A 9847-nucleotide genomic window follows, 5' to 3' on the forward strand; every position below is an offset into this window, starting at 1 on the left:
CCGTACCCCTCCCTCCCCCCCGCCCCCACCCCCGGCCTGAGTGAGCCAGAGCCCCCGAATCAGCGGCTCCTTTAACCCCGTCCTGTCTGAGCGAAGGTCGCCCTCAGGCGACCTACACGCAGAGGCGGCTGCAAATCCAAACCTGAACCCCAGGAGCTGTTCGAACAAAGAAGAGAAAGGGAAATCTCTCCCAGCAGCCTTGGGAGCAGCGGATTAAATCTCCACAGTCAACCTGATGTACCTGCATCTGTGGAATACCTGAATAGACAACGAATCATCCCAAATTGAGGAGGTGGACTTTGGGAGCAAATATATATTATTTTTTCCCCTTTTTCTCTTTTTGTGAGTGTGTATGTGTATGCTTCTGTGTGTGATTTTGTCTGTATAGCTCTGCTTTCACCATTTGTCCTAGGGGTATGTCCGTCCATTTTTTCTTTACTTTTAACATTTTTTTTCTTATTTTTTAATAACTTTATTTTACTCTATTTTATTTTATTTTATCTTCTTTCTTTCTTTCTATTTTTTCTCTCTTTTATTCTGAGCTGTGTGGATAAAAGGCTCTTGGCACTCCAGCCAGGAGTCAGTGCTGTGCCTCTGAGGTGGGAGAGCCAACTTCAGGACACTGGTCCACAAGAGACCTCCCAGCTCCACGTAATATCAAACAGCGAAAATCTCCTAGAGATCTCCATCTCAACACCAAGACCCAGCTTCACTCAACGACCAGCAAGCTACAGTGATGGACACCCTGTGCCAAACAACTAGCAAGACAGGAATACAGCCCCATCCATTAGCAGAGAGGCTGCCTAAAATCATAATAAAGCCACAGACACACCAAAACACACCAACAGACGTGGACCTGCCCACCAGAAAGACAAGATCCAGCCTCATCCACCAGAACACAGGCACTAGTCCCCTCCACCAGGAAGCCTACACAACCCACTGAACCAACCTTAGCCACTGGGGACAGACACCAAAAACAATGGGAACTATGAACCTGCAGCCTGCAAAAAGGAGACCCCAAACACAGTAAGTTAAGCAAAATGAGAAGACAGAAAAACACACAGCAGATGAAGGAGCAAGGTAAAAACCCACCAGACCTAATAAATGAAGAGGAAATATGCAGTCTACCTGAAAAAGAATTCAGAATAATGATAGTGAAGATGATCCAAAATCTTGGAAATAGAATAGACAATATACAAGAAACGTTTAACAAGGGCCTAGAAGAACTAAAGAGCAAACAAAGTGAATAAGCTATACATATACATATATCCCCATATCTCCTCCCTCTTGCATCTCCCTCCCACCCTCCCTATCCCACCCCTCTAGGTGGTCACAAAGCATGAGCTGACCTCCCTGTGCTATGCGGCCACTTCCCACTAGCTATCTATTTTACATCTGGTAGTGTATATATGTTCATGCCACTCTCTCACTTTGCCCCAGCTTACCCTTCCACCTCCCCGTGTCAAGTCCATTCTCTACATCTGCGTCTTTATTCCTGTCCTGCCCCTAGGTTCTTCATAACCATTTTTAAAAATTAATTTTTAATTACATCAGTAACACATGAATACTTTCTCCTTCCAAATATTAAAACACTACTGGTAAGGATAAAGTCTTGGACAAATGTCCAAGCAAAAGATAAAGTTTTAATTTGTGGATACTGATTTTTTTTAAATGACATCATCCTGTACATATTATTCTTCAACTTGCTTTTTTCATTTGACCACAGACAAGGTTCTGCACCCAATTCTACTGAGGGGAGGGGCTGTTTCTCCACACCAACAGGCAATTCTCCAACACCAGTTGGGTGTTGTATGTTCAACTCAATTCTGACACTATCTACCTGGAGAGAGCCTCAGATCACACACGTTAAGGGCTCAGTCTTATGAGACTGCCCTCCCCATCCCCACTTGGGACACCAATAGCAAGCCCAGGCTGTGACCAGAGATTCCAACGACCTTCTCCCTGGGTTCAATTAATTTGCTAGAGCAGCTTATAGAACTCAGAAACACTTTACTCACTAGGTTACCAGCTTAATGTAAAGGGCTATAACTCAGAAACAGCCAGACGGAAGAGATGCATAGGGGTATGTGGGAAGAGCCTTGGAGCTTCCTTGCCCTCTCTGGGCCGCCACCTACCCAATACCTCCGTGTGTTCACCAACCCGGAAGCTCTCTGAACCCTGTCCTTTTTGGCTTTTAATGGAGGCTTCACTACAAAGGCATGATTGATTAACTCACTGGCCACTGGTGATCATTCAACCTTCAGCCCCTCCCCTCTCCAGAGGATGGGGGTGGGACTGACAGTTCCAAACCCCTTAATCACGTGGTTGGTTCTCCTGGCAACCAGCCCCATCCTTAGGTACTTTCCAAATCCACCTCATTAATATAACAAGAGACAACTTTGCTGTTATCCCCATTTTTCAGAGGAGGAAACTCAGGGTAGGGAGTTTAAGTCACTCGCCAGAAGGGATAAAGGTGGGATATGAACCCAGCTGTCTGGCTCTGAGTCTGGGCTCTTTTCCATCACAGAGACTGATGTGAAACAAAACCTTTCTCCAAAGGATGTTCACCAATAAGTAAAAATATAACTACAAATGAAATGCTGCTATACTTGTCTGGGAATGATTTTTTTTTCCTTTGTTAACTGGGGCTGGACAGCAAAGGTAGTAAAACAATACTGTACAGCTGCTTCTAAACCAAGCACAGTCTATCAAACCACTCTATGAAGAAAGAAATATACTAATCAATCTAAAGGCAACCATATTATTAACAGAATAAGAAATAGTGCTGATCTCAAGTTCAAAACTGACAGAGTGGGCTTCCCTGGTGGCGCAGTGGTTAAGAATCCGCCTGCCAATGCAGGGGACACAGGTTCGATCCCTGGTCCGGGAAAATCCCACATGCCATGGAGCAATTAAGCCCACGTGCCACAACTACTGAAGCCCATGTACCTGGAGCCTGTGCTCTGCAACAAGAGAAGCCACCGCAGTGAGAAGCCCACGCACCACAATGAAGAGTAGGCCCCGCTTGCCACAACCAGAGAAAAGCCCATGCGCAGCAACGAAGACCCAACACAGCCAAAAATAAATAAATAAAATAAAATAATTAAATAAATTTAAAAAATACCTGACAGCACAGAGCTATTCTCTAAGAGGAAAACTAGGAAAGTTTTACCTACTGAGTCCTTCCTTTTACTGTTAAATGTGAAAAGATAGGTTCTACTTAAAGTTTGCAGCGTTGTTTGTGAAAATACATAATGCTATTGCTAACCTCTACTAAGTTATTCTTGACCAATGAGGAAGGGCAGAAAGCTAAAGGTGACATTTTGAAGAATGAAATCAGGGAATTCCCTGGCAGTCCATTGGTTAGGACTCCACACTTCTACTGCTAAGGGCCCAGGTTCAATCCCTGGTTGGGGAACTAAGATCCCACAAGCCAGGAGTCCCCAACCCCTGGTACCCATCTGTGGCCTGTTAGGAACTGGGCCACACAGCAGGAGGTGAACAGAGTGCGAGTGAGCAAAGCTTCATCTTCATTTACAGCCGCTCCCTGCTGCTCACATTAATGCCCCTTAAGCTGTTTTCTAAATGGGAGGCCTTGTCTTTGACCCCTTAGGAACTAGCAGCAAAGGTGGACAGAGAGGTATTCCATTTGGAATACCTGGGGCATTTCTCCTCCTAGCAATCCCTATTGAATTCCTAGGGTATAATAGGCAGTCCCCAAAAAGTAGTTTGAAAACCTATTATTAAGAGCCCAGGTGAATTTAGAAGAATGTAGGAGTTATGGGAATGATAAATATAAGTGAGAAAACAGAACATATGTGAGTGGGAAAGGATTGGGAGAACAAAGAATTAACTCTAATACTGTTCACTTTTCAGCTTATACACATGACTTAGATGTTTAGCACATTCAAGCACAACCAAAAGTATAGGAGTAAAGTGCAATTAGAGAGAAATCTCAATGATACTCACTTCTTTAGAAAATCTTGAAAGTCAGCTGGTAAGTCACTAGGGATGGTCACCGGGTACTCTTCACACTCTTGCCCTTGGCTGAGGGAGAGCAGCAGAAGGCCAAGACGCCAAACATCCCCTTTCTTCCCCGTTTTATAAGGTAGGGCACTGTCACTAAAACGAACCCGGGTTTGCTCAAACACGTCCTCCTTGCAAATGTCTGCTAGGCGCTTAGAAATGCTGTAGTCTGTAATCTTGATGGTGCCCTCTGCATCCACTAAGACATTCGATGCACTCAGAACCTTGTGCACCACGGAATTGCTGTGCAAATAATCAAGGCCTGACAAGAGCTGAGTCGCGTACCTGCGAAGCTGATGCCCGGGGATAGGGCCCGAGTGGCTTAGGTGGGCCAAGAGGGAGACCCCATTAGTGTGCTCCACTAAAATGTCCACCACGATGGAATCGTCTTGCTCTTTGAGATTCATTGCAAAGTAGCGTACTATGTTTGGATGGCTCAATTTTACCAGTGAGTTGAATTCCGTTTCTGCCCCTTGAATCTGGTATGGAAAAAACCAGTACGGTGATAACTGGGTTGGTAGGTATTAACTAGTGTTTCACTTTAAAAGTGAAATATTTAATAGAAAATGCACTTTCAAAGGAGAGGAGAAGGAATATGCCCTGAACTGAGTCCTGTCCTAAACCACATGGTCAACCTACAAGTTCATAAAGATGGACAAGTTTCAAAAGCAACTTCTTTTGCAATATGGCCACCAGAAAAAAGAAACATTAATTTAAAAATAAGTTTTCCTGATTATAAAGATTCACTGTCAAAATTTTAATAAGTACTAATACAAAAGAAAAACCCCACAATTTATCTTTATGGTCACTACCCAAAGACAACTGTTAAGATTGCAGTGTCTTTACTTCCAGTTTTTTTTTTTTGTCATAAATACACATACATTTCCAAACACAATGCTTTACCTACTGTTTTATAACCTTTATTATGTAACACTGCAATATGCAATATTAAATGTTCTCCTTAAGCTCAGTGTTATAGAGAACTATAAAATTCTCCAGTCCCCGAAAATTCAGTTGTGAAACAGTATTTCAAAAAACTGAGAAAATGCAAATGATTGCAAATAGCACAGTTATGAAGTACTCTTTAATCCCAGTTGGAGAGACAGCTATTAATGGAATAGTAAGGGCTGAGAAAGGAGGTTGAGAAGCAGCTGCAAAAGTTTTGACCGTGTTGTGAAAGTTCTGAAAGAGGCCGCAGGGGCTGAGAAAACTTATGGTCTACCACCATCCCCTCTGGTTAAACAGATCTCATAGCATTTTGGGTCATCTTTGGTGGCCAATCAAATGCAGAGTTATTTTGTTTTGTCACCGCCTTAAGCTCGAGATTAGTCCTTTTGCTCAGTGAGCCATCTTGGATGCCTACCTGCTTTTTGCACTTATCAATCTTCTCTTTTTCTTGACTGGTAAGGAATGGACCCATTTTTTTCTGCCATTGAAGAACCCACTCATACAACAAGACAAAGCTGCCAGTGGCTGTTTCCAAAGCATTGTAAACTAATTTTCCAAGCTGCTCATCACTGCCTGCACATTGAAAGAAAATATAATTAAATCTCACTGGTACATTTTCTGTGGGCATTAAAAAAAAAAAGAGGGAATAGACAATCATTCATTCAACAATGGATATCATGTACTAACTATGAAAAATGTGATTTCATGTAATACATGCTCTTTTGTAACCAATTTTTGGTATTTAACAATATACTCTGAACTCTAAAATATTAAATTTTTCAAAGGGACAAGATTCGACGTGAGATCTTAGTATCGGACTAATGTTTTCTTCTACTAGCCATTATTCACGATGTTACTTTCATAACCAGTCCACCTCTGATGACCGTGCCTGCTGGTGTGGTAGAGTAACCCTCACACAGCTGCTAAATACCAACTAATGTAATAGAAGGTGTTTGGAACTAGGAACGCTCCATCAATGCAGATGAGTGTACACAGTGAGAACAGGTTTTCGTAACTTGGAAATTTGAATACATCCGTGATTTTCTAAACTCAAAATGTGAATATGCTCAGTAAATACAAACTGGCCAATGGCTTCAAGGGAAGGAACCAGTCGTGACAGTTTAAATTTGAAGTGTGTGAGAGAGACATATTCATTTAGTGATAGGCATATGGTTTTGACCTATACCTGGGAGAGCTCAATTTTTGTAATACCAAAAATTTTCTTACAAAAATCTAAATTTTTATTAAAGACTATAATAGAAAATCACCAAAAAATTGGAAGTGGAGAAAAATATCACCCACAATATCACCATTTTGTTTTATTTCTCTTCTAGCTCCCTCTACCCGTTTTTTTTTTTTTTTTCCTAATTTACCAAATCGTAGCATATATAACAGGGTTTCTCACCCTTGACACTATTGACATTTGGGACCAGATAATCCTTTGTTGAAGAGGGCTGACTTGTATACTGTAAGATGTTCAGCAGTATCCCTGGCCTCTCTCCACAAGATGCCAGTAGCACCCCTTACCCTAGTCTTAATCATCAAAAATATCTCTAGATGTCACCTAATGTCCCCTAGGGAACAAAATCGCCCCAATTGAGAACCACTGATATTCTTTTCTTTTTCTCGTATTGTTTTTCTCTTACTATATAAATAATATTGATAGTTCTCCATGATGCTACATTATCTTCATAATGAAAAGTGAAGTAACCTGTATACATAAGACAAAGTGGTCTTGGCAAAAATACTTCGGAGAAATGCGGCTGAACTAACTCACCTAGAGAAGCAGTTTTACTTCATAGAAATGCTGACCATTTAAGAGATTTTATTTAAAATGATCTGTTATGCTAGTCATAATTCCTGACATTCTCAGCTAAGGGGGAAAAAAACCCCCTAATGTTTGAAAATGTGTCAATCAAAGGAATCAACCTGTGGAATGTTGGATCTATGCAGCACACGCTGGAGACACATGATAGTGAACGTTTATGGGACAGAATGTGATGTGATTTACATAAAGCCTAATTAAATTCGTGAATTATATGGCACAATGTCTTGCAATATTTATCTCCCCAACTGGGACTAAGTGGGTATTTCATAATCGCTGGTTGGGTTTTTATTTTGTATTATAGTTCTATTATTGCCACCCTCCTTTTGTCACTTTTGTGTGATGGGGATAATAAAAAGGACAAAAGAACACACTGCAGTGAGGCTGAAGGAAAATGTTACCAAAAGATCTCAGACTGATACTCTACTATGTGCTATACAGAAGCCTCTATAATGCTTTAATATATAAGGAATAATATCTAGGGAAGTTCTTGATTCCCTCTAGTTCCAACAGCTTTAAAGCAAATGTTAATTTATTGATCTTTTACAAAAACATTTCTTAGAAAATTAGGACATATTTTAAAAACTAGACCCGTCATGAGAAAACAAAATAAATAATTTACTTGGTGGTTTTATAAAAAAAGAAGTTCAGGCTGCAAATGTGTCTCCTCATGAGGGTATTAAGTAAGGTGAATCTGTCTAATGAGTACCAGTGAGACTAGGAGACAAAGGTAAGGTAATAAGCAGTTGGATTAATTTGCCTTCCTGATTTCCCCAGATTATTAAAAGTGCGAGTTTTATGTTGCCAATTCATGAGTCGGAAATGCCTCAGAGTCAAGGACAGTCTCAGGACCAAAGCCAAACATCTCTATCAAGGTCTTAAACCTGCCCAAACAGTTGCTGTGTCTGAACAGGGCAGGCTCTGTGTATGTGCAGAGTCCTGCATGGTCCAGGCTGCCTCAGTCAGCCAAGGTTGAGTGTCCAGATCACAGACTCTTCAGATGCTTGATTTCTTCTCCCTCCACCTGCTGCCCTCTCCCCGGCAACTCCCCTGTTTATTTATACCTCCTCAAAGAGGAAGGCAAAAGATAATGAAAGAAAGCAAACTTGATACAGGTAATTTAGCTACCTGTTAGCTCTGGTAAGAATACTCATGGGATTGAAAATTGAACTTAATTGTCAAATTCACCATATGCAAGTGATCCCTACACCAATTAGTGGCTGTATCTGTATGACTGATAAAAGATCATGTACATTTAGGGCAAAGGAAGTAGATACTGAAAACTTGATTTTAATATAGACAATTCAAATAGCAAATTGCTGAATGAGATTCACTCCAAACAGCCACCTGCTAAATAAGATGGCTAAACTGCTAAATAAAACACACAGAAAATAAAGTGGTTTTCCTGGTCTGGTACAGTACGCCAAGCAGGAAAATGCTAAGCAGGTGGACAGCAAATTAAGAAAATGAGACTTGACCATTAAAGATCATAGGCATTAAAACTCATTTTGTTACACATATTTTATCAGCAACAGATGCACAAAATGCAAAATTCTACTGATTCATAATATTTCAACCATTTTGGTTTTGAAAAGCTTGGCTAATTCTAACGACGGCAAATTTTAAATTACCTTTCTGCTAATGATATTGCCAAGAGCCTGGGTTTTTATTTCCATTTTACAGAAGGGGAAACCTGAGTGACTTCTTCTAGTCATCAGGAACAGGAGCTAGGTTGACTATCATCTTAAAGAGTCTTCCTTGGACTGCGCTCGTCTAGACGACGTGGCATCTATTCTACCCCATTCCTTCATGATTAACTTTCGTCATTAGAATAATTTAAATGAGTTTACCTAGTTTACTCACCAATACATTTCCCTTTGTGCACCATGAGCTGATCAGGACTACCCATAGAGAAATACAGGATTTCACAAGAGCCAGGAGAATCTTCACTACTACACACAGAATACTGACGTTCTCGCCTTAAAAATAAATTTGGACAACGATTTTTTTTCTTTAAGATTAACACAGGAAATTCTTGCCCCTCCATTTCTTCCTGCTTACTAGCCCACTCACTGTCCAACATCTGTCTCTGCTGGGAACTGAGCTGAAGGTGCTAATGGGAAAGCTGTCCAAGCCCCCACTCGCCATTGAGTCTTCCCCACAAACCCCTGCCCTACACCTGTGCTGCCCAGTATGGTAGCCACTAGCCACATGTGGCTACTTAAATTCAATTCAAACTCAATTAAATGAAAAATTCAGTTCTTCAACTGCAATAGGCACGCTTAGGTACAGGGATACCTCATTTTATTGTACTTGGCTTTACTGAACTTCAAAGATTCTGTGGCTTTTTTTTTTTTTTAGATTGAAGGTTTGTGGCAACCTTGCATTAAGCAAGTCTATCAGCTCCATTTTTCCAACAGCATTTGCTTACTTCATGTCTCTGTGTCACGTTGTGGTAATTCTTGCAATATTTCAAACTTTTTCATTTTTATTATATTTGCTTTGGTGATCTGTGATCAGTTACTACTACGACTCACTGAAGGTTCAGATGCTGTTTATTAGCATTTTTCATCAAAAAATATTTTTAAATTAAGGTATGTACATTGTTTTTTAAAAATATAGTGAAATTGCACACTTAATAGACCACAGCATAGTGTAAACATGACTTTTATATGCACCGGGAAACCAAAAATTCATGTGACTTGCTTTATTGTGGTGGTCTGTTCCCACAACATCTCTGAGGTATGTTTGTACTCAGCCCCAAGTGGCTAGTGGCTACCATATTGGGCAGCATTAATCGAGAACATTTCCATCATCACAGAAGTTCTACAGCAGTGATTTAGCTCTATTCCATATTGACCCCACATCCCATGCACACACACATCTGGAGAAAGCTGCAAAATGGCGGGCTTGGAGCACTACAAATTTCTGATCACCAACTGGGCTTCCCACTATTGAATGCTCATTCATTCTCTTTCTGGTCTCTGCTCTTCCCCTTCACGACTTCTTCAAAACACTCAAAGCCCAACCCCTCTTCTTCTCTTTCCC

At 40.9% G+C, this 9847-nt stretch overlaps 1 protein-coding gene across 1 annotated transcript in view; it reads right to left on the minus strand.

Moving 5' to 3' along the window:
* EIF2AK4 (eukaryotic translation initiation factor 2 alpha kinase 4) overlaps positions 1-9847 on the minus strand; it is a 123878-nt gene that overhangs the window by 70671 nt on the left and 43360 nt on the right. Inside the window, exons 7-9 of the mRNA XM_007460187.1 lie at positions 8663-8778; positions 5390-5547; positions 3970-4505 (exon numbers count right to left, since the gene is read on the minus strand). Of these exons, the coding sequence (XP_007460249.1) occupies positions 3970-4505; positions 5390-5547; positions 8663-8778 (810 nt within the window). The remainder of the gene's footprint in view (positions 1-3969; positions 4506-5389; positions 5548-8662; positions 8779-9847) is intronic.

Source organism: Lipotes vexillifer, unplaced genomic scaffold, assembly GCF_000442215.2.
Source record: "Lipotes vexillifer unplaced genomic scaffold, Lipotes_vexillifer_v1.1 scaffold408, whole genome shotgun sequence".
In the NCBI taxonomy this organism is placed as follows: domain Eukaryota; kingdom Metazoa; phylum Chordata; class Mammalia; order Artiodactyla; family Lipotidae; genus Lipotes; species Lipotes vexillifer.